Genomic DNA, 22,497 nt, shown 5'->3' on the forward strand with positions numbered 1-22,497 from the left:
GACTGCAGTTCTGGTTAATTCTTTGTATACTTTTACAATCTTCATTTCCACTATATTTGCTGCTTTAAACCTTTAGTTCCAAAACCCATGATTTAAGCCTCATTTTCTTTCCATTTTTCTTCACAGCTCAGAGCTTCTTCCTATTGCCTCTTTCTGTACTTACCATCTCAGATTTCTCACACACGATAAATACAGTACTTCTACAACTACTTTTTCTTTTTTTTTTTTAAAAAAAAAAAAAGTTGTCTTATCCTTCTCAGGAATATTCTCCTCAGTGAAATCTACTCCACAAAGAGTATTCCTATCTTTACAGGCATGACAAAAAATACATTGAAAGAAATATCCAAAATATATAAGAACGTTTAACAGAAGTGATAATTACCATACATCATCTAAGCATGCTTATGGACAGTTTCATTTTTCCTTTTGCAACAAATACTTTAAGTTTGCCCACTCATTCTGCCTTTGGGTATTTTGGTTTCAGCATAGTGCTGCTTTTCTGACTCTTAAAGAAGCAGATAATTTGAAACAAACACCTCAATGGCCGCCATTCATTAGTTGCTTCTTAAGTTTTTCCCCTTTTCTATTCCAAACACTTAATTAACTGTTGTCCAATTTTCCTACTACAGTCCTTAATACACTATTCCCACTCAGAAACAAACTTCTAAAGAAAGCAGTTGCCAGACTTCAGAGGCTGTTTGCTCATTACCAACTCAAACTGTTGTATTCCACTGCAGTCAGTTTTCCAATGATGCTTTCCTTCAACATGCTCTTATTCTTACCAATCTAAGAACTCTCAAACAAAATTTCAAGTTTTTATCTCACTTTATTAGCACCTTTTTTTTTTTCCCCCAAAAGTAGACCTAACAAGATAAAACAAGCTGAAAACTTTTAATAAGAGTTTTATTCTTGGTATTTCTTCCCAGCTTATGTTCTTGGAGAGAACCTACATTCACTTTGAGTGTTCAGAGCTCTGAACTTATTTATTGGCCCCTTACTTCTCAACCAGCACTCAGGCTTCTTGAATCAGTCTTTGCTTTCTCCTGCTGTAAAATATAAAAATATATTTGCAGCAATACTAACTGGAATATGAAATATAAAAAAATATTCCAATTACTATTGCTGCAAAAAGTCTTCCAGAATTTCTAGTTTTAATTTTTGGTTTACATTTAAACTTTTCCCCCCATCCTCAAGTTTCTTCTTCTGCCAAAGCTTACAGAATAACAGCTTCTTTTAAGATTTCCAGAATTCCTTTTTCTCTCTCTCACCCTCCCATCCCTCATTTTAAAGCCTTTTAGTGATGTTATGTTATTCATGCACAACTGTTTGAAGTTTCAATCTTACTTGAAACAAAAACTAGGAGATGACAACCCTTCTGGAGACAAATTCAATTCCAGATGGCAACTGGAGCTGAATGAGGCTCCCAACTCAGAGCCAAGGTAAAGGGATAAAGCTCACTGACAAAAACTCATCAGCATAAGAAAGGAGTATTGACATATAAACTTCTATGTTTCACTGCTTTAAATCTTTTTTTTTTTTTTTCCATTCACACTATACAGATTCTGTGCACTTCCTAGTGTAATTATTGAACACCTTGACTGCTACACTAAAAGGCAGTTAGGTATTTAAACAGTTTAGAAATAAATTAGCTGAGGTCAAATAGGTCATTTCAAAGAGAGATGGAAATGAAATCCTAGGCTCTTTGAACACTTCAAAGTTACCAGTTCTGAATTTACCATGTGTGTGTGCTTCTAAGCCTCTGCAATCTAGAAGTAAGAATTTCATGACTGTACTAGTAGTTGCAGAACTCCCTCCAAAAAGTTGACCTCTACTCACCTGTCATGGAAGAGATTGGTTGACCCATGGGTCAAGCAACAGTTTACTGACACAGAATTCAATTAATTACTTGGTTAGAGCTCTTCTGATACAGTTTTGTGTTGCTGTTTTTTTAAAATATCAGAAGCAAAATTGGCTTGATGACAGAGTAACAAACTAAAAAGCTGTGAGAGCTGTCTGTATTTAAAAAGCATTGCCATTTCAGAATTACAATTCTACATACAATAAAGTGCATGCAATTTAGGTTTACCTCTATTGAGAAAATTTTTCTCTACAGAAACATCTGACAAGACATTTAGGGTTTATAAACATGAAGACCTCAGTAAAAGACCAGCCATATTTCCTCATAGACACCAGCCACGGTACGTGCATTGGGAACACATTTAAAGGATCACTCTGTTTTCTTCGTAACCTTCCCACCCCACACGCACATTCAAGTACCAGCCATAAGCAAGTATCAGACAATTTTGGTAGTTTGAGTCCAACTCTGAAATAATAAAAGCAGCAACTATTTTGTACAAAGAAGCAGCAACCACTAGTATAACATTTTTTCCCTTTTTATTGGTGGTGGTGGGGAACCTTTGTTAATTCATAACTTAATTTCTTCCAAATGTTCATTTAATGTTATCTGGCAGTAAGTTTTAATTATATAGGAAGCGTGGAAGTTAATAAGCCAGGATCATTAACAAAAAGGTTATAAATATAGTTTGTATATTTTTAATTATAGGATTTGTACATCTATCACACAATCTAAAAATATACACACAAGTATGTACTTTTTATACTTCTACAGAAGTTTATACTTCTTTACAAGTATTTTGACAAAAGGCATGTTTTACTTGTAAAAAAATCTAACTACACCTCAAACCCAATTCATCATTACTGTTCTTCATCATACTAGCCAGAAAAAATATCCTTTTATAAAAGAAGCTTTGCCTTTCAATCCTTTACGGACAAGCTTCCAAGTTCCTACAGGATAAATGTGATCAGCATTACAGAACAAGCAGGTCCCTTTTAGCCAACCTCAAATTTATATCTAGTTGCTTGCAGACTCATTCTGGCCCGTGACAGAAACCTCCACGGACAGTGATCAAAACCTTTGCTAAGCAAACTGTGTTTAACCATTCCCCTTACTCTTTATTTCCTTACCATGGGAGGACTCCTCACTGCACCTAGGGACCTTGTCCTTGCCTCTTTGCTCTTTTGCTGTACATCTATCTATGAGAAAGGCCTGGCTTAATCTTCCTTAAAAGCCTTCCTCCCCCGCTCCCCTTACCCTTTTTAGGCAAATTACGCTTGTAACTGCAACCTTAACAAAAACTATGTGAAAAGAATGAAGAGTAAAACTTTGAAATTGATCATGTGAACGATATACCAAAAAACATACTCTGGGAAACACAATCACACGAATACATTGAGTAGCACTCATTACTCATAGGAGACAGCACAGAGCATCAAGTTAATTCCAACTCAATATTTTAAATAATCAATTATTTTTAAGGAAAAACAAACCTGGGCCACTTTAACAGAATTCTGAGTAGAGCCACCAGCATGATATTCTACTTTGAACTTTTTCACAAGTTCTTCAAATCTGTAAAAAAAAAAGAAAAGCAAAGGAGAGGGGGAGTTAAACACTACAAGTTATTTTGCAATAGAAAATACAAAGAGCAGGAGATGATATCATGTTATTTGCAAACAGGAAATTCAGATCCATTAGCTGTTACACCTGGTGGAAGCTGGGAACATTATCTAGACTTGGTGCAAATAAGAAAGCAGCATGCGACTGACCTGAGTCCTTTACCTTAAGGTTGCAATTAGAGTAAATAACTGAAACATACATTATCTGAAGCAGAAGTGTGATTGTAATGAACTTCTAAATTTACAAAAATATATGCTTGAATAAAGGAATATTGTGAAACAAGGACATTTAGGCACTCATCCCATCACGTGAACCTAGAAACAATGTGATGTTAAGTGAGAAGAAACAACTGTGCTCTGTGTTTCAAGTTTTCATGTGAAATACTGCGTTTTGACAGGTGAAGGACTTCTGTGAACAAATCTGGCATTCTGTTGGAAAAGACAAGCATCTCCTGATGAGCTTTCAAATTTTCAAGTCATACTGCTGCTATGAAAGCATTGCATTTTCTGGTAGCATCTTATTAGGTATGAACAATAGAAGAAAACTTTAACTTTTCAGGAAAATATCTACCCTCGTATTTCAGATCAAACTTAAGGGTTAACACCACCCAAATAAAATTCAATCAGACACCTCCTTGCCTAAGATACACTTTGCATTTCAGATGACAGTATCTTGAGAATCAGATCACTGTATCCTGAGAATAAGCCTTTTCTCTAGTCACAGCCTACAGAAAAGACAACTGTCACAGGAAAGGAAACCAGAATAAAAAAGTTGGGGAGACTGCAGGGAAGCTGAGCACAAATACCACATCATGCCTTTAAGTTCCAAGCGTGCTTCAAAATGACTGGATTAAGTAACAGGATCGACAACCTCAGAAGACATTAGACTCAGGAGGAAGTACTCCTGCAGCGTAACTAAAAGGTTTACTGTAAAAATTTGTTTGCACACTTGAGGGTCAAAATGACCTTCACATCAACCTTAATTAATAGTATAGTTTTTTCCTTAAAGTCCTTTAACACTAGATGTTTAACTTTAACAATGAAGTTTGCCCAGTTAGGTAAACTAATGTATTTAAACATCGTTTATTGCATTTAACTCTAGCACGTCTTAAAACAATGACATCTTTATTTCAGACACAGTAAAATTGAATACTACCTGCCAACCCTAGTTCTCCTCCCCACAGCCTGAAAAACCTCATAGCATCTGAACAATGGCTCTGGGGACAGACTTGTCAAATAATGACTTAATTTAAAGGGTTTTGATTTTCAGTACCATATTACTCATAAGAGCATTTTTATTTCTACAATACTTCCTATTTACAATGTTTGAATAATGAGCCTCTCACCCTAGCAAACTACCGATGGGCAGGCAATTAGAAAGAACCAAGAATTAAATTACTACATATGCTTTTCACAGTTATCCACACTACTAATTATCCACCAATTCTATGTCAAGCAATTGAAACCTCAAATGATAGCAAGTAGCTGAGAAGGGGGAAAATAACAAAAACAACAAGTCTCATAACAATTGCTTCTCAAAGACATACAAACCATCATGAACCAATTAAGTATTTTGACAGTATTTTTTCTTAAATTTAATTGACCTTTTCAACCAATTTGAGTGTATGCTGCCCAAATCCCATGGTTACTTTTGCATTTTTATTTATCGACAAGCATGCTAATTAGTACTTTAACTCCTTTACCTAAAGACATCTAATGTTTTCATGTCTGTACTATTTAGTGGCACATTAAACTTACAGGCTTAGTATACTCTAATGAATGACATACAACAGAAGCTCTAAATTTACATGTCTATGTATTTAAACATTTCATTTTGCAGTTTGAAGAAGCATTGAAATAAATAAGTGATATCTGGAAGAAAACGACTGAAAGAAATCGCCTTACAATAGTGTTCTTAATGCCAAGATGTCAAGGTGACAGGTATATGATCAAAGAAGCAACCTCAACAAATTATTTTACAGTTATTAACGGACTTAGAAAAGCAAAAAATGACCAGTGGCTTCTGCTATTTCAGACAATGTTAAAAGGCATAACTCCGTTTCTTTGAATTAATATAGTAACTCAACACCTCTAAAGAGCCATTATATAAAATGGAACAGGGTTCATAAAAATGCAAGAAAAGTACTTTTGCTGATCATTTGCTATGACCTATCAAAAGGACAATATAAATGGTGTTGTTTCAATCCACAAGAGGCTGATAACCAAGTCATATCACATATGACCTCAAAATTAAGACTGCCAATAGCTTTTTATCTTAAGTATATGAAAATTTTCACATTTTTCAAAATGTCAGTAGCTAGCACAGGAAGCGTGGGAAAACTGACTTTGCCATTATCTGCTGTATGTCTGACCTGCAAAGACAAGACTGTGTCACACCAGCATGCTTCAGAAACATGGTATTTGCTTTTATAAATTTCTCTGTTTTAAGGAAGGAGGTTCAACTGGAGAAACTTCTGAGGCCTGTGAATGCTAAACAGAGCTTGCGTGTGTGCTTCAGGAATAAGCCGTTATCACACGTAGGATAATTCAAGAAAATTAGAACCTTATGAGCTAGACTGAATAATATTTTTGTTTCGTGCCCTACAACTGTTGGTCTTTCTGAATATTTCTTAAGGCTGTGCTATATCTGAGGACTGTGACCTTTCGCCTGACCTAGCAACATACCGTAACCTTAAATAACAGAATAATAAATCCCGCCATCAGCACCATAGAGGGGGCCCCTGTTTTTGGATGTGTTGACCACATTACAGCATACTTTAACAAAAACAAGTTTACGTTTGCAACAGCATGTGTTTTCAGCTGTGATACTGTTGATCAACTCTAGCACTGACTAAGGAGGATATGTTAATGTTTTGCTCAATTACACTAGAGACAATAGCACTTCTGTCAGTTGCTCCCTCCCCCTTTTAAAAGAAGAAAAAAAAAGATTGACTCCTTGAACTTGATGCTGAAAGGTGAGCCTTTTCGGTAACCTGACTTCTGAGAGCGCTAATGCCTACGAAAAGTACAGGAAGGCAACTAAAGAAGCTGTTATATATAAAAAACAAATCAGCAAGAATAGAAACAAGTTGGTTTTGTTTTTTTTTTAAAACAAGTTACACCTCCTTACACTACAGGAGATGGAGGTTATTTCTAGAAGGCATTGATGGCTCTTACAGATGCCATATTGTGGCTTCAACCAAACCACAGCCAGCTGTTAGGACATCCCCCCAGCGAGTCCTCCTTCCTCCCTCCTTTTTCATCACCGCTGACAATTTCACCACCCTGCCCATCATTCGCAACATCCCTCTCCATCTCTCTGGGTCCTCTTCCCAAACCTGCTATTCCTTCTCCTAGCATTTCTTCAGATGCAGCATTTCATTTCTCATACTGAAAAACTTGCTTATCTCCGTATCTAACTGCTTCAGACTGTGATGTCCCTGCGTGGTGGCTCTCTTTCTTTACCCCTCTCCTAGCCCCCTTCTCAGCCCCTTGAAGCAGAAGCGGCTCCAAGGCCCCGCAGAGCATTACAGCACTCCATGCACCATCCTTCGTTCTGCACATTCACATCTACAACAGCCCCAGGGCGCAAAGCAATCAACACAAATACCTTTTCTCTCAGTAACCCATCATACCATCCAAGGTCCAGTTACTAGTATTTTCTGTGAATATTAGCCCACCTACTTTAAATCTTCCTTCAGATCACCTTTCACCATAATGTCTACAAAAGTCATCACCAAGGCTGGGTGAATTCCTGAGGCTATTCCCCAGCCTAATGACTGGCGATCCTCTCCTGGATCGATACCCATCTCTTGTGGCTTGCGTCATACACAGAGTCCGAAGATGTTTTGAGCTCTGACTGTTTGCTCGTTCTATGCTACATGACGACAAACAGTCTTGTTTGGTTCACCATGCTTTCAAAACCAAGCTGGTAATAAAAATAAGCACATTAAACACACCCTATAGCCGAACGCAGACAACCTTAGGAAATAGAGTGATAGTAAGGAAAATTAACGGCCTTACCTTTTTTTTTAATTTATTTTATTTTTAGACATACTAGTCTACAAAGCAACTCTTTCTCAAGAATTTAATGGCCATAGATTGCCAAAATTTAACTGCCAGACCTCTGGGAAAAACACTTCTGATGCATATGTCAGAAGCTAGCTATCTGCAAGAGGTAGACAAATGTAAGCTCTTGTTTTTCCACTGCAGTATGCTGCCCTGGATATCTTTTGATAGATCATCTTATTTCCTAAGATATAGACAATAGCATACATCAGCAGAAAAAATCAGCTAACAAAAAAAAACACCCAGAAAAGAGGGAAAATTAATTTTTGCCCTTTTTGTTTCTGTCTGCCAGATAACATGAACATAAGGAAAAAAACTGGTTATTTTGAATAATGCTAATACACTATTTCCAGTGGGTTGTATATTTTTGTTTGGTACTAGAAAAGCCTTCAAAAACATTAAGATGGAAATCTCTCAAGTAATCAAGCAAAGGCTGCAAGTTGCACATAACTCTTTTATTTCTTTGGAGGTAAGTTGGGACTTGGGAGGAAAGCTTTGCTAATACCTCTAGAGAGGAAGGTAGTCTAGGATTTGGTTTACTTTCAAGCTATTGGATGAATTTTAATTAGATTTTAATTAAAAATCATAATTAATGGTGATTTTGACACATTTCCCAGATATTTATTTTTAGTTGCAAGAAGAGGTCATATTAAGATATGTCTGTAGCTGAAGTGTTCAGCTGTGAGGAGAACCAGACTAATACGCTGACAACTAGATGTTTGATCCTTTTAATTGCATTTTTTAAAAAATCTACTTAAATCTTCACATTAAGTAACCTGTGACAGAATGCCTACGAAATCACTTCATAAATTAAGAAAGAATTATGTGAGCGAACATCATGCTATACAACCTGCTTTCATAATACTAAAAGATCAGTAAAACTACATAAGAAGTTCCAAATATATATACATTTATTTTTATTTTTTTAAGAAAGTCTCCAAGAAATAACACAACAACTACACAATGCCAAACCTGCAACCTGATTGCTTTGCAGGGCACGGCAGAGGTAGTTACACATACATCTGGACAAGCCTGTCGTCTGTCACATTCTCCGTTTCATCAGAGCCTGGGCCAGTGCCAGCACGATGCAGGCAGCCCCATCGCCAGGCAGATGGGGCACACGTTGTAGCAAGGCAGATACAACAAGACAGCTCCGGTCGGCATTCGTAGGCACACTCAAGCCCCCATAATTTGATCCTAAATGAAATTTAATTCTCGTTTAAGGAAGAGGTCTACTCTCAAAATTGAAACACTGTATCTGAATCACAAAATACTGAATTTTTTAAACAGAGAATACTGCAGGACAAATACTGTGGGTAAGAAGAAATGCAGTTCATACTTTAAAAAGTGTGCCTAATTTCTCTTAATTATACGACTCAACATTCTATGTTTGAATCCTATATAGGACATATATATATATATGTATGTATGAATTATTTCATCCCTAGTCTTTGACAAATAGCCCGTTAAGATTGAGATGCAGATATAATTGGTTGTTCTGGCTTAAAATTGGGCCTGAAAGAACAAAAACATTACCTTTAAGAAATGAGGTACAATCACAGAGGTACATGGGAAAGCTTTCTAACAGCTGCTTGGCAATGACTGACTTTACCCAGACCTAGTTCTTCTCCTTATTAGCTTGGCAAAGAATTAAAGAGTTCAGGACTGGGTAGGGGAGTAAAGGAGAAGAATGAAACATGCTAAAAAGGAAGTATTGGAGACAGGTTAGCACCATGGACATACAACAACAGAAAGCTAATGTGCTACGAGTACGATTGCTACAATTCAGTATAGCAGATTATCATATTTTTCTCCTATATTTACAAAAGTTCAGAGAACAGTGACTCTTCACGGAATTATTTACTGTTGCAAACTAGAATTTCACATAAAGTATTTTCCTAATCACCTCATCCAAACAAACAGCAAATGAAAAAAGCCAGTAATTCCAACCAGGTTAGGATTATGAGTACCAAATGTTAATATATGAAAGAAGAAAAAAATGCATAGGCAAATTGCAAGATTCATAGCTTTGAAATATTTTACCACAAATGTTAGTGAGGTTGAAAAAAATGCACTTAAATGTCAGTTTGATAAAAGCCAAAAGAACATTTTCCACATGTGTTTGCATTTAGGCATATTGAAACAAGATGGAAAAAGTAACAGTCATTCAAACGTAAGGTTAAAACATCAGCTCTTAAGGATCATGATTTAAAGACATTTCTCAAAGTATTTTTTTTCCTTTTCTCAGCAAAGAGTCAGGCAAATTTATGCAAGTGTTCGTGAAAAGACCCTCTTATTCCAGATTATCTGGATATCTTCCCTCTACATTATCTCAAAAACGTACATGATTATACCCAGAAGCATCAGCCACCACAAGGCAAGTTTTACTGGTGATATTTTGAAACACTGTAGGAAAATGAAAAGAAAAACTATACCTCTAAATTATTAAAAGATTAAATTTCTAATTTTGCTGAACACCACAGATATGTTTACACAGAGTTCAATCACAAAACTTAAAATGTCTATTATATGTGATTATTTTAAGTATGTGTCAAAGAATTTTGACTAAACTTTCCCTCTATTAGCTTCTAATCACAATGTTTAAAGAAAAGTTTCAAGCTAAACACAGGTAACCAGAAATACTGTCAAAGAACTTCCATCAATTCAGTAATTTCACTAGAAGTTAATGCATTTTCCCCTTCCTACTCCCTTTTTGAAAGACCTTCCAGCGATCAGCTAGGACTCTAAAATCTTGTAGGTACATCCCTGGATCCACACCACGGCATCGTTACAGAACACATCGTTACAGAACACTGTAGCCAGAAACAGCTCCTTGCCCTTATACGTAAGCACTGAGGGTCAGAAAACATTTCAGGCAAGGCAAAGTATGTAGCATTTACCTCCGTCATCCTTGGATGCATCAGATTATGTTCTAGAGCACTACGGAACAAGGTCATTTCCTTTGTTATTTCTTGGCTCTATTACAAAAACATTTACACTTGCTCCTGATGTTCCCTGTATACTTTTCTAAGATTGTATGCATTCATACTGCTTTGAAAAAAAATGTATCATTTTGTTTGATTCTTTTAAGTGTTATGGGAAGAATACATGCTTTTTGAGACCTGCCTGTAAAGTCTTCATGTCCCAATTTCCTTGCTAACTAACCAAAGGAAGGGAAAGCTGTTTGTCAAATTAGAAAGTGGCATATTCCTTCATCCTTTAAATAGCAATAACTTCATCTGTCCTACATTAAAAATGCAGGAAGACAAGCAACACAAAGCTTTTGAAAATAAGACTACATTTACAAAATTAAAAGCAATTTAAAGAACATAAACCTAATTATGCAACAATCACATGAGACCACAGTAGACGCTTCCCACTTGGCACAGTAGAGACCAGGTGTTAACTGTCAATAAATCTTTAGTGAATGCTAATTGAAACTGCTGCTTCACAAGCATCAACTTACTCCAGCTCACATCAAAGAGAAAATTTGTTTAACTTAATAGAAAATTTACCAAGAATATTTTAATATTAAAAGTATTCAGTCAAACAAGAGACCTTAAACCTTATCTTTGCTACAATTTAGGCTACCTAAAGCTGCACTGCAAATCATACTATGCTGCCTATAAAGAGAAGACAAAAAGATGTGTGCACATGTACACTTGGGAGAGAGAAATATTTTACTATAGCAATGCAGTAACTTTGTAATTTGTATTTTTATCTATAAATGCATCACAACAGTAAAAATGTTAACCAAGTTGCAAAGTCTGGATTTTAATTCAGAGTCGATAAAATATCAAAGTTTTGCAAGCAGAGCTGTTCCAAGAACAAATTATAAACTAATTGCTTCCATACATCTCCCAGATTAAGAAATATTTGTCTAAGTAATATTCTCTTTCTACTAACACTAAGTTCAAAACAATAGTGAAAGTTGCTAACCACAATCTAAATCAATTTTATGTTTTTACAATATAAATGTTCCATGTCAATTCAGCTACAGTACTAAAATATCTATTTTTCTTCACCCCCTGTGCTATTTTCAATTACTTTAAATTAGGTATCCAGTGAGTATATTTAAACCAAGAAAACATTAGGAAAACATCAGAATATTTCAGTAGTTCAAGATGACACTATACATTCACTCTAAGCTATTAGCATGCAGTGAACTATAGTAATTGTCCTCAGGAACAAGCAGGAAGACGAGCCCAGAAAATCTTACTTTGAGCACAACCAAATAGTAAATGCCATGTAAGATTTCTGTTTTCATTCTCTTTGACTTTACTTTCTCTCAGTGCTGCTCTGCCTTGAATATTCCTTAGGACAGTCACCTACTGATAGCAGGCAATAGCACTAATTTAACTCAAAAACACAGGCAGTATGTATTACCTCAAGCACGTACTCATACTCTCCAAACACATTTCCTTTCTGTAAGCTTTTGATAAGCATATAATCACACGTCCAAATCTTCATTTCCATTAGAATGCACTACAGAAGGAATCACCTATTTATTGTCAACGTCTTAAGCACTTTGTGGGAAGAACTGTTTGGAAGGACAAACATGTAAATAAGTTGCTTTCACTTTTGAAGAAGACAAAAAACTGGCTCTCCTACAAGCCAGGAGAACTTGTGCTGGTGGGATGACATCTGAGGACAGGCTACACAGAATAGGCTGCTACCCAAGAACACGCATCAATTGCCTGCTGGGGAGGCAAGTAAGGGAGAACCTACAGCACCAGCGTGTGTACTCAAAGTAGCTGTAAGCAAATGAGTTGAGGGTCTGGAAGCAGTCTAGCCACAGCAGCCTGGAGTTCACGAAGGTTAATTCTTCCTGCTAAAACACAGGGTCACTTTTCCCACACAGAGTTCCACACAGCTGCAGTTAAACCAACTCCGATATTCGTGCGAGCTTATTTAAAGCTATCGCAAGTGCTTTTACCACAACACTATTGCCTGCAATGTAGATGTATGCCAATTTTCTAAAACATAAAATATTTATCTTGACTAACCCAGTGTAAGCCCTGTGGGCTATTTAGAAGCAGTAGTATTCTGATAATATCACAATCATTAGACTTAATTGGATAAAACATTTTCTACAATGATCACAGCAATATGAGAAAGATGGGTTAAAACAGTATAGGCTGAAAGCCCAAGAGATGCTAATAATGCAAAGATATTTCTCTGAATAACATAAGATATAAGGTCACCTTTTATCTCAATACTCTGTTGATAATGAAAAAGCAAAGCCAAACCACTAAATAATCAATGGAGAATAAAAATTACTAGATCTAAAGGAAACAGCTGTTGCCATCAAAACACAAAGCCTTTTCACACATGTAACGTGCCTTACAAAAGGAAGATGTGTAAACAAAATGAAGGTAAACATATAGACTGTAAGTAGCATTAGAGGTACCAAAGGTGACAAGAGGACTTGACACTGAAGCTGCTCCTTAAATTATTTCCTTTATAGCATAGGTGTTTTTTTATTTTTTTTTATTTTTTTTTTCTTTTAGGTTTATGTCTTTACATAGCTTTCTTATAAATGGATCATTTGCACTACTGAATTCTGGAATTTCAATAAGGGAGAAAAAGGAAGCAACTGGATTAACAACTTTGATCAATTACCCTTACATTAAGCTTTCTACTTGAGTGGTGATATTTTCATACATGAAACAAATCCTCCTGTGTTGTATCAACAGAACACCTTCGTATTTGGAGAGAAGAGGAAAGACTAGGCAACATGCATGAAGGGAAAGACTAGGAAATGTGCAAAGGAAAAAAAAAAATATATATATATTCTTCATCAGGAACCAAACAGTGATGCTGGATAATCCTTAGAAATAATATACTGAATATTGATAAATTTGGGCCCCTCTCAAGTACACAAGCCTTATATAAGGCTTTATATAACAAGAATCAACTAGATAACATTCAGATTTCATGAAATAAACTATGTCCCGAATTAGGAAGCAAATAGGTATTTTTCTATAAAAGGTGATTGTCTTTAATTAACCTTTTTTTCTAAAAAAATAGGTTCTTTATCGATATTCCAGTATTTGAGATTTTCATATACATTGCAATTTAATAATAATAATATAGTACATGCTTATTCTAATATGGAGGTAATAAGTCTCCATTTCAACATATTTTCAAGTTGAAGCTTTAGTTACTTGACAATATCTCCTGCAGAGATTAGCCTATTATTATTTGCTACAGACCCTCTCAGAAAGCAAGAAGCCCATTTTCTCCAGATGACTCATTAACAAGCACGACAGAATGAAGTGTTCCAGCCTGAAATGCCAGCAGCTAAAAATAACTCATCCCACAGCCTATGACAATTCAGTCCAGCTCTTCACTCTATAGGCACAATCTCAGAGGGTCACCTTTTGGAAAAAAATTAGCATATGAAATGAACAGGGGAAAAAAAAATATATAAGTCACAAGTTACAAAAAAGCTGCAGGGGAATAGTACTGCATAAATCATTTCCAAAAGCAGTGTTCCAAACAGCACTAAAAGACTAATTCCACAGCAGAACAATAATAATTCATGGACTGAAAGGAACAACCCAAACATTTGACCCAAATCTGACAACCCTCTGATAAACCAGTGATTTCGACTTCCCCCATCTGTGTATATACCCTGCCACTCTAAGCAGGAACAAAGCACGTTTAGTGATACCCTGTATTGCTCTTCGTGCTATTATTAAGGAGCTTGTGGTCAGCTATTAAGTTTCACAGAATCACACCAGCTCTCGTTGAATAGTATTTCTAAAAAGCAGCAGTTCATCAAAGTATTTGTGCATGAAAGAATTTCTCCCCCCCCTCCCAAGGGGGATGGAATAAATGAGGAATAAACTTTCCTTACCCTAAACCCTGCAAAAAATTAATTACCCTGTGTTTATGAAGTATCAAAATATATTGTTGAGATGGAGAATTGGGAACCCAGCTGTTACCAAACACTGAGGTTTCACTTCTATGTCTGGAAAGCTACTGGAACAAAGCACCAGTGCATAAGCACCTGGTAGTTAACTGTCACACAGCAACCATTAATTTCATATCAACATTTTCTTTACAAACAAATTTGCATTTCCTTCTTCAGCAAGATAACTGACCTAGTATATAACAGAGAAAAGACAACACAATATACCTAACTTAAAAATACTTGATGTTTTCTCACATGACATTTTCATAAACAAATGAAGGAAACATGAAACGAAACTATGCATTTTTAAGTTGTGACACCACTAACTGAAAAGCATCAGCTAAAGTTATAATTTTATACAGAATCAAATTTCATCTCAGTCTTGGTCCAGAGGTGATTACCCTGTGCTGTTCTACAATCAGTATTTATTGAACAGTCAGGTCAAAACACGTAAACTTGACTAAACCTAAACAGCTGCAAAAAATCACTTTGTCCATTGTTCACAGAACAACTAAAACATATCAAAATCTTCTAAGACGAGAGTTCATGCGGACTAGCACTGATGAAGCAGAAATGTAAGATACAGGGACCAAACAGGAAATAACTGGGATGAGGCAGCAGCACTGGAGGGTTGGCGCAGAAAAGAATCTGAAGTTAACAGGCTTCAAAACATAAAAATCAGTCAGTAACACTGCAGCAGCTGGGGGAGCTGCAGGAGCAGGAGGATGTATATTCTCCTATAATATAGTAGTAAGGATGAGATTTGTTAGATGTAAGGAAAGAGTACTCTTTCCTACTTAGTAGTAATAAAGATCTCAACTGTCAAGTCCACTTTTGGCAACCTACTTGGAGATGAAAAGCAGTTTAGAGAGTTAAATGGAAGGAAAGTAGAATAAGAGATTATAATGTGACATGTAAGAAAAGATTGAAGAAACTGAGTTAAGTTCAGAAAAGAAATGTTTAGAAACACAATGGATAAATGAATAATGAGTCTTAAAGAAATCAAAGAACTATTTTTCATACCTCTGCAGGGTACAAAGGCAGGCCCTGCAGGAATGAGCTTAAAAGTAAGACTCAGATGACCCATTACAGAAAGCTAACCACATGTAGGAAGACACCCCACGTATGAGGGAGAAGCTTTCACTCACATTTTGAGAACAGTTGGACAAACTTACTATGGCTATTCCAGCTATGTATGCTTACCTTGTTGCTACAGAATGGACTCAAGGCTCATACCAGCCCTCTGGTTCTATAATTAACGATACAGGAGAAAACTGAACATTTCTTCAGTTTCCTTACCTCTAGGTTGAACATTCCTTTAATCTTCAACATGTAACACCACAAAACTCCCACAAGAAAGAAACCAACACCCAAGACTACAGCAAGGAGCTCACCACATTGCATTTGAAGAATGCAAGTCAACAGCTCATTCCATTACAAACTTAATCTTTACTGTTAAGGTCACAAAAGACAATGAGTACTCAGCTGTTCAAGAAATCAGGAAACTACTTCTTTCAAAGGAGTTCAGCCACTCTCAATCAGTCACTTAGGCAAAAAAAAATACATTTCTCTTACACAATATCAAAAGCAATTAGCACCTCATAACTAAAACACTCTTAGAGAGTAGCCTAATAAACATTGCACTAATTCTGGTGGAGATCACTGGGTCATGCCTTAGAATTGTGGCATGCAGGTTATCACCTTTAAGAAACATGGCAAATCACTGTTTCTTTGCTTCCAGATATGGGGAAATTTGCTGATTGATTACAAAGATACTTGCCTTGTTGCTAACCTACTGCTAAGAACAGAAGCTGTTCCTGAAACAACTTGACTGATTCCCAGCACCTCATCTACTTCTCTACGCCACTTAGTCTATGAGAACATTACAGTATCTATCTCCGTGTGTGTCAAAAGGTGAAGGGGTCTTCATAAATCTCGAAGATAGGAATTTTATCTTAAACATTCCCATGAGGTTTATAGCTTTTTATTATTTTCTAATAGGAAACAAAACTTAGCAAATTCTGTATTAACGGACACATTCTCTTCCTTTCCCTTCTGAAATACAGAGAGACTTCAAATGGCTTCAAAACCAAGTAAATAAAACCAGTAAATAAAAAATTATCAAACATAAATACTTCGTTTTTGCTGAACTGAAGGCCAAATTCCTTCAAAGTTTTTATATAGCTTCCTCAGGTCCTTATGTGATCACAAATGTCCGTAGTACACCAAGAAGTCGTGGTTAATCAAGTTGTATAAAACATATTTCCCTCTTATTTTAATTCACTAATTAGATTGTAAAAACAGCCAAAGTATAAAAAGGCCACCCTGAAAATCCTTTCAGAGATTAGAGCAGACAAAAAAAGAGATTGCCAACAAGCACGCTGATCCTGATGGTCCAGCTCGGAATGACCAACCAGTGTTAAGTGAGAAAATTCAACTTTATACTTTAAACATGCCTGAATGTTTTCTGTTATAGAGCTATTAATTGTGCTCAGACCATACACAAGACAGTAGAAATGAAAACGCATCAGATCAAAGAACAAACTGAACTGAAGCAATTTGCACCAGAAAAAAACAACATGCAATCCTTTTTTCTTTTGGTATGCCGTGTAATACTTTGGGTAAAAGCACAAAATTTCTATTAAGGTGGATTAAGACTAAAGATTAAATGCAATTTTATATTTTCTACTTCAATCCCTAATGACTTAAGCTTAAATATGTACATATACATGTTCTAAGTAGGTTATTATAACAGTCCTCGTGAAATGATAAATTCAAAATTAGACTTTTCAGTTTTAATGAATAGTTTGATATCACAGTGAACTCTTTAATTTGTTTGCTTGAACAGGACCCTTTCCTAGTGGGTAGGAACAAAGCAGCTTTGAATTACAAACAATGCCCTGCAGTCAGTAAAACTCATGAGGTATTAATTTACAGTTTCATCTGTGATCAGTTAAACTGTATGTGAAATCTTAAACATCTTTAAAAAAAACACCACAAATAGCTCAATAAGATATTTTTTCAACAGTGCTTTAACAAAAACCATACAAGATTAACTTCTATTGTCAAAACAGAGCCAAATGCAAGTTGTTTAAATCCTGCATCCTAGTATCCAAATAACACCAAGAGATTCTATTCTTCAATAGTATCTGAAGAGCTGATTCAGAAGTAACATATAGTCTCCAAAACAACTTTACTCTGATTTTTAACTCACAATAATAATAATAATAAAAGCTGAAGTACATTCAAGTCAAGCATCAGGAAAAAATGTGCACATACTCGTGTGTATAATATATCTAACAATATAAATATACATTTTTTTTTGCTACAGTATATAGATCTGTATCTTCTCTCTATTTAACAACAGATGGCAGTTAAAATCTAGTGGAAATGGATTGGTCTAGAATCAGAGCACTGTCACTTTACATTCTCATGTTCCTGATCTCATCTTCTACTAGTTTAAAAGTGACTGTGTTGTGGCTTTATGCCATGTTCGAAGGCACAACTGTATGTGCAGAGCTTTCTTTTGGGGGAGACAATTTAGCAGTAATATGTAATTGTGGTCAATTGTGTATACTGGGAACATCTGAAACATTTATATTTCTCTTAAAACTTAAGCTTTTATTTCTAAAAAGTAAATTTTTATATGTTGAATTAACTTAGCCTAACTGTTAAAGACTGTCCATTTTACAAAACATTTTCTTTAATAAAGATTTTTATTAATAATTTCTCATTCATTATAGAGGGAGATTATAATGTTAAGCTTTAAATAGAAATCCATTATGAAGTCCATCTACGTGAACATAGAAGACTTGAAAACATACGGAAACATTTCTAGTAGTTGTCGTAACTTGAAGTAGATAACACTCTTCAAATTTAGAAATAGTTGTTTTAAAAATACAGGACTTTAAGCCATTAGTCCTGAATATAATTTACAACTCTGAAACAGTTTTCACTGAGTTTTTTGTTTTGTTTTTTAAATATGTAAGCACAAATGCTAGTCAATTAACATAGATCATGACTTGACTATTGTATTAGTATCACAGAGCAACCGTGGAAATGACTTACGTGCTACTTCGCAATAACTTGGAGTGGGAACTACTGGAATGCTCTACAGAATATTCTCATGCACAGTAGCACCTGACAGTGAACATGCAACACATAGCAGTGTATTTTTATTTCCTGTATTTATCAAAGTATCCACAAATGTATCTCATTTGGCTGATCTATTCTGGTGTGGCAAGAGTCAGAATTTAAGCAAGATGACTGAAGTTTAAATTATAACACAACCCAAAATTAGTTTGCAGAAAAAAAGTTAGGAAACTCTACTTGTGATGCACACAAAACCTGTGTTAAACTCTGAAGTTCAAAGTCAAACACATTAAAGATAGGAAGAGCTGGAAATAAGTATGGCTTCTTCTTACCCGTGCTACTTTATATTTCATCTCCCCATTAAGCTTTTTGCCCTACCCCTTCTATATACACACTCTTTATGAAGACAGAAATATATCACAAAATACTACTGATAAAGTCAGTAATTTCTATAGTGAAGCACTTGCATTCAAGTATAAACAAATGTATTTTCATAGGATCCCACTGGGATTAAAGGTATAATTATCCTCTTTCTGTGGGAGCAAAGTTAAGAAAAATGTACTCACTAATTATGAGTGCTCAACTTGATATGCTTAGGATCTGTTTTTCTCAATATTCAGCTTTATCTAGTACTTAATATGTTTCAAGTATAACTCCCATTCATCTACTTAGAGTTGTACTTATTCAGCACATTAAGAACATAAGCCAAATGCTTGGAAAAAAAATCACCTGCAAACGTTACAAAATTTCCATAGAAAACCAGAATACAACTTTCCAGGAGAGAACTCAATTCTGCTGTAAGGGAACGCTGTCATCACTTTCCACTGTCTTCTTTCACTCATCTGCACCTATTCCAGCTTTCACAGTGCATAATACCCCATAGACACAAGCATCTTCTTATAACATCACAATTCTTCTCATATTTTGCTCTGACCAGTTCTACGTAAAAAATAGCATATGATCGTAACACTGGCATGAAGATAAATACATGAACTTGTTATCTAGATAGAAAAATTTAAGACAATCATCTTAGTGGAGATGGTAACTGCCTGTATAAATGTCACTATTCAGTTTTAATACAAATTAATGTGCATTACTTCAAATCACTTTCAAAGACAATGGTTAGGCATATCCATATGAAAAATATTCCCAGAGTAAGATCTTGACTTGAAAAATTATGAACACACAATCATCATTTCCTTATTGGAAATGATACTTGACTGCACATTTGTTAGTCTAGTCTAACCTGTAGAAAAAAGAAGTATTTCCAAAAAACTAAGTGCAAGATACCACTTGGGAAAGACATATCCTGAAGATGTGAAATGAAGCATATGTCCAGAGAAGTTCCAAAGGTCTTTTTATCTGCCCAGTTCAGTTTCAGATCCTACAACAGAGAAGTCAAACTTGATTGGGAAAGATTATTGAGTTAAATCAATCCTTTACAAATTAGAGAGCTCTAGAGTGCTGCCTTGCACTTCTGAAAAAGGGAGCTGAAGTTGCTCGTGTTCTCATCACATGATTTTCTTTTTACATGCCTTGTATATTTAGGACAGGAATGCAACAGCCATGGCAGACAACCATTAACGCATCCCATATGAAACTTAAATTAAGGTTCTGGAAGACAATTAAGTACATTTTCCAAAACCTTTACTGCAAACCATCCAGATTTAAAAAGCTTTTAAATACAAATTTTATCAGAAGAAATCCTGAATATGGATAGATGAAGAGCACACATATAAAGAAAAAACTTCCGATCACAATTTTCTACACCTAAACAGGCACAATCTTTTTAGTTCCCTTTTAAAGGATGCATGCCACCCAGAAGAGCAGACACTAGTATAGCTACTGTTTTCTATGTGCTCTCTTACTCCTGTTTTCCAGTAAGTTTCTTCAAAACCCAACTATCCTCCTGCATTTCCCTAGGACCAAAACCATCTGAAAACTTATCATGCTCTCCTTTTGAGCAGTATGACTTAAATTATTATTCAGCTTAGTTTCTACCTAAGATCTTAATTTATGAAATACCTGTTCAAGTCTCTTATTCCCCATCCATTTTTAATTTTTAAGTTTTAATAAACTGCTTCTGAGAGGAATGGGGTTTTTCACATGACTTTATCTGGAGACCTTGCCTTATTTATTTGCTGGCTTTTCTCTTTCTTTTTGATGTTTAACAATTTTCTATTTATCTGGTTAAAGTGTTTATTTGTGAGCATTTTTGCAAAATCCTATTAAGCTTTGCATGGCATCCGTATTTTTAAAGTCAGCTGCGCCCTTGCAACTCACAAACTTAGAAGGTTCCTCAAGCGGCAGACTTCAGAAATTTCCAAGCCTTACAAAGAAGAAGGGAAAACAGAGCATGCAGACAGCATCTGTGCACATGTTGCAACATAAGAGCACATGGAAAAAGCCCTTATGTCCAAAACAGCCATGATGAGCAAAAAGCAGAGTATGCCGTAGCTATGCCTTCCCTCTTGAAGAGACAGCATTCTGCTGAACCTGACTTTAGAAATGCTCCATTTAGGTGCCAAGACGGAACCAGTACTTTATTCCATTTCACAGGGATCACAGTGGCTTGAAAGGAGGCCTCTTTCCCTGGTGCTTAGCTTCACTTAGGTGCTTTGCAATAAAATTCTGACCAATGAAGAATTCACCTAGAGAAAATAAGAGCTCAGCTGCTAAACAGGTAACAATTTCCAATTAATTTCCAAGTCCATTCCTAGCCCTCATACAGAAGCACATACCCCCTAACTTCAGGTATGTGCGCAGCCTTCAGAAACTGAATCTTTCTTTGCTACAGGTGGCCTATGGCACATGCTATGAAGCAATACATGGGCACAGAGAACAACGAATTTAAATCAATTATAACAGCACTTCGGCACAATTGAACCAAAAGGATTAGCATATTGGAAGATTTTCAGGTCTAGATCAGAGTGCTGCTAGAACATAACACATGGTAGAGGTGTGTTGGGTGAAGGTGTCATTGTATCTCTCAGAAGTAGTGTTAATTCTGAGCACAAAACTGCATCTTCAGTAACAAAGACAACTTGATTATATAATCACTTCTTATTTTCAGTTTGGGGCTTTTACTTATCAATTTCTGCTTTAAAGCAAGGATGAAACTGTGTGGTATCCATTACGAAAACACTGAGTTGCGACAAGCTTTTATATACATTTGGTATTTCCTAATTTTGATATTCTCTAATGGCCATGGCAAAACTTTAGCCAGTGGTAAGAGCAGCAGCAATGTTCAAGCTGTACAGCCAGTTATGTTAGGGTAATGCAGTTACAAGTCTGAGCACAAGAATGGCAGCTAGCTGGCCACTAGCTTCCAGTTTTCTTACCACCAAGGGCATTGTAACTTCTGGCAAATTAAATTCACAACTAATCACTTAAATAACATTAGAAGTGATACAATTGCCTATATTAGATAATAAGGAATTTGGAGTAACAACCATGAACTGCTTAAATGTATTTACATTATCAGTGGTTCCAGCTCATAACAATAATCTGCTCACAAAGAACTAGTTTCAGTTATACTTCCCCATGGAAAAATAAAATCTTTTACAATACATTATTGATAAGAACATATTTATGTACATTCTTCAGCATTGTGACTTCTTTTATTCCCCTTTATTTGAATGCACCATTTTTTTTTGGTTAATACAGTAAATCTGTTGTATTAAACCTGAATCTGATTAATGCTGCACTGTATCAAGCTAAGTAGAATTAAATTAGTGTATAATTGATTAGTGTGTAATTGGAGCAGAGCTGTAGATTTAACAAACTTTAATTAGGATGGCTTATTACAGATAATTTAAGTTATCATAATATAAAACAGAAAATAGAAGTATTTGGTTCATCAGAAAGATTAACTTAAGATCAGGTGGACAACCTCACAGATTAGAGACACACAGAAGATAATGCTTTCAAAGTTCTTTAAGACA

At 35.6% G+C, this 22,497-nt stretch overlaps 1 protein-coding gene across 1 annotated transcript in view; it reads right to left on the reverse strand.

Annotated features, from left to right (window-relative positions):
• Positions 1-22,497, reverse strand: part of ADK (adenosine kinase) — a 278,606-nt gene that overhangs the window by 202,411 nt on the left and 53,698 nt on the right. Inside the window, exon 4 of the mRNA XM_084290056.1 lies at positions 3,349-3,427. Within this exon, the coding sequence (XP_084146182.1) occupies positions 3,349-3,427 (79 nt within the window). The remainder of the gene's footprint in view (positions 1-3,348; positions 3,428-22,497) is intronic.

This window comes from Netta rufina, assembly GCF_964035555.1.
Source record: "Netta rufina genome assembly, chromosome: 7".
Classification (NCBI taxonomy): Eukaryota; Metazoa; Chordata; class Aves; order Anseriformes; family Anatidae; genus Netta; species Netta rufina.